The sequence below is a fragment of the Puntigrus tetrazona genome, unplaced genomic scaffold (genome assembly GCF_018831695.1).
Source record: "Puntigrus tetrazona isolate hp1 unplaced genomic scaffold, ASM1883169v1 S000000586, whole genome shotgun sequence".
Taxonomy (NCBI): Eukaryota; Metazoa; Chordata; class Actinopteri; order Cypriniformes; family Cyprinidae; genus Puntigrus; species Puntigrus tetrazona.
Genome location: NW_025048217.1, coordinates 493193 through 495000, shown reverse-complemented (window position 1 = coordinate 495000; position 1808 = coordinate 493193). Strand labels below are relative to the sequence as shown.

Genomic DNA, 1808 nt, shown 5'->3' with positions numbered 1-1808 from the left:
CTAACCTCAAGGTCATAAACGCATGAATTAATATTTCCGCTTTTGACATTGAAAGCATAGGTCGCAATTTGGAAAAAACACAGTTTTACAGATGCTGGAAACATGGCTTTCAAAGGAAAGATTGCGGTCAAACAGCACACCTAGGTTCCTAACTGATGATGAAGAATTAACAGAGCAGCCATCAAGTGTTAGACTGTGTTCTAGATATAGTCCAGTATATGGTATAGTCCAATCCAGTATAGGTCGTGCAATTTTTACATCTCTCAGTGTTTGTCAACCCTGGTCCTGGGCATCCCCCAACATGTGTTGTCCCCCTAATTTTAATAAGGTTACCCCTAAGGTTAAGAAACGCACTCATAGGGGTCTTTACACACCTAAAGTTATCAAGACTCAAGTCAAGTTATCAAGTTGCAAAATGTAGTCAGTGGGAATACAGTGATGTGTCAGGTCTCTTAATTCATTCTATTTAAGAAAGAGTACTGCTAAACCAAGTTTTTTTCATGAAGTTCTCTCTCAAAGCTCTTCTTTCATGTTCTTGTATGTGTCTTGCATTGGCCACATTCAAAACAACATTGTGACCAGTTCAACTCAGAGAACTGTGTGCAGTATGAATGCAGCAAGATGTGTGTTGTTACAGCACCTTTCTTTCTCTCAGGTGATCTATATGGTTCCCATCAGTGTGGATTCACCCAGCATGGGTGTGATGGAGCCCAATCCTGAGCCAGGACACCTGCAGGTCCCGGTCAGCACCACTGCTCCAGCAGCGCCACCGGACGCTCAGGGACAGCTGGGGAGAAGTGCAGGGACAGAGAGACCTCTAAACACAAATACACCACGGGTCAAACAGCAGCCCATTCACTGATGCTAACTCTTGGCTGCTGATTTGTACAATAACTTTAATTTCAGCCATAAAGCAGCTCTGCAGACAATATGTGACTCTGGAGCACAAGTCATTTTTTTATTGAGGTGCATACAAAATCTGAGTAAAACTGAATGAATAATCTTTCCTTTGATGTCTGGTTTGTCTGAGATACAACTATTTGAAAATCTGTAATCTGAGGGAGCAAAAAAATCTAAATAGTGATCCTCTTTAAAGTTGTGCAAATGCATATTACTAATCCAAAAGTTAAATATTAATTATATATAACATTTCTATATTAAATAATAGAAATAATATAAATATTTAATAATAAATATGTAATTGATAAATTATTTTTGCCATGAAAGAAAAAGAATAATTTTAACTCATACAGTGTGTTGTTGTCTGTTTCTACACATATCTCTGTGCTCTTATGACTGCTCCGGTGCTCCAGAGACTTCTTTGAACTCAGCTGATCCCAGCAAAAAATGTATGATATTACTCATTACTAGTTACTCCTTTCAAAAGTAATATTATTACTTATTACTTTATGGAAACAGTAAATAATTATATTACTAGTTATATTACATATGTTGTAATTGCAAATCTTCCCCATAAAATTCTTCTAAAATATTACTAACAATATATTTTTGTCTCATTATTTGGCCAAAATCCACACTGATCGCAGTCAGAAGATATAACAGACACGCAGTGGTGATTAATAGTAAAGTTTTATGGAAAGTGTTGTGAAAAGTGAAAAAAATTATCATGTGTAGCTTCAAGCTAATCGTTACCCATATGCAGTTATGTTTAATGATGTATTTTATCAAAAGAACTCATATAAGTTCATCACAAAGTTTTGCTCTCTAAAAAGATTTTATACATTTGATCAGGATCAGGATTTATAAAGTAACCATCCAACCAATCACATTTATTTATATAGTGCTTT

The 1808-nt window shown here is 35.8% G+C and overlaps 1 protein-coding gene across 1 annotated transcript in view; it reads left to right on the top strand.

Annotated features, from left to right (window-relative positions):
* The window catches only part of si:ch211-149b19.4 (uncharacterized protein LOC100149596 homolog), a 4234-nt gene extending 3372 nt beyond the window's left edge, over positions 1–862 (top strand). The window contains exon 7 of the mRNA XM_043232614.1: positions 656–862. Within this exon, the coding sequence (XP_043088549.1) occupies positions 656–862 (207 nt within the window). The remainder of the gene's footprint in view (positions 1–655) is intronic.
* The last annotated feature ends 946 nt before the right edge of the window (positions 863–1808 follow it).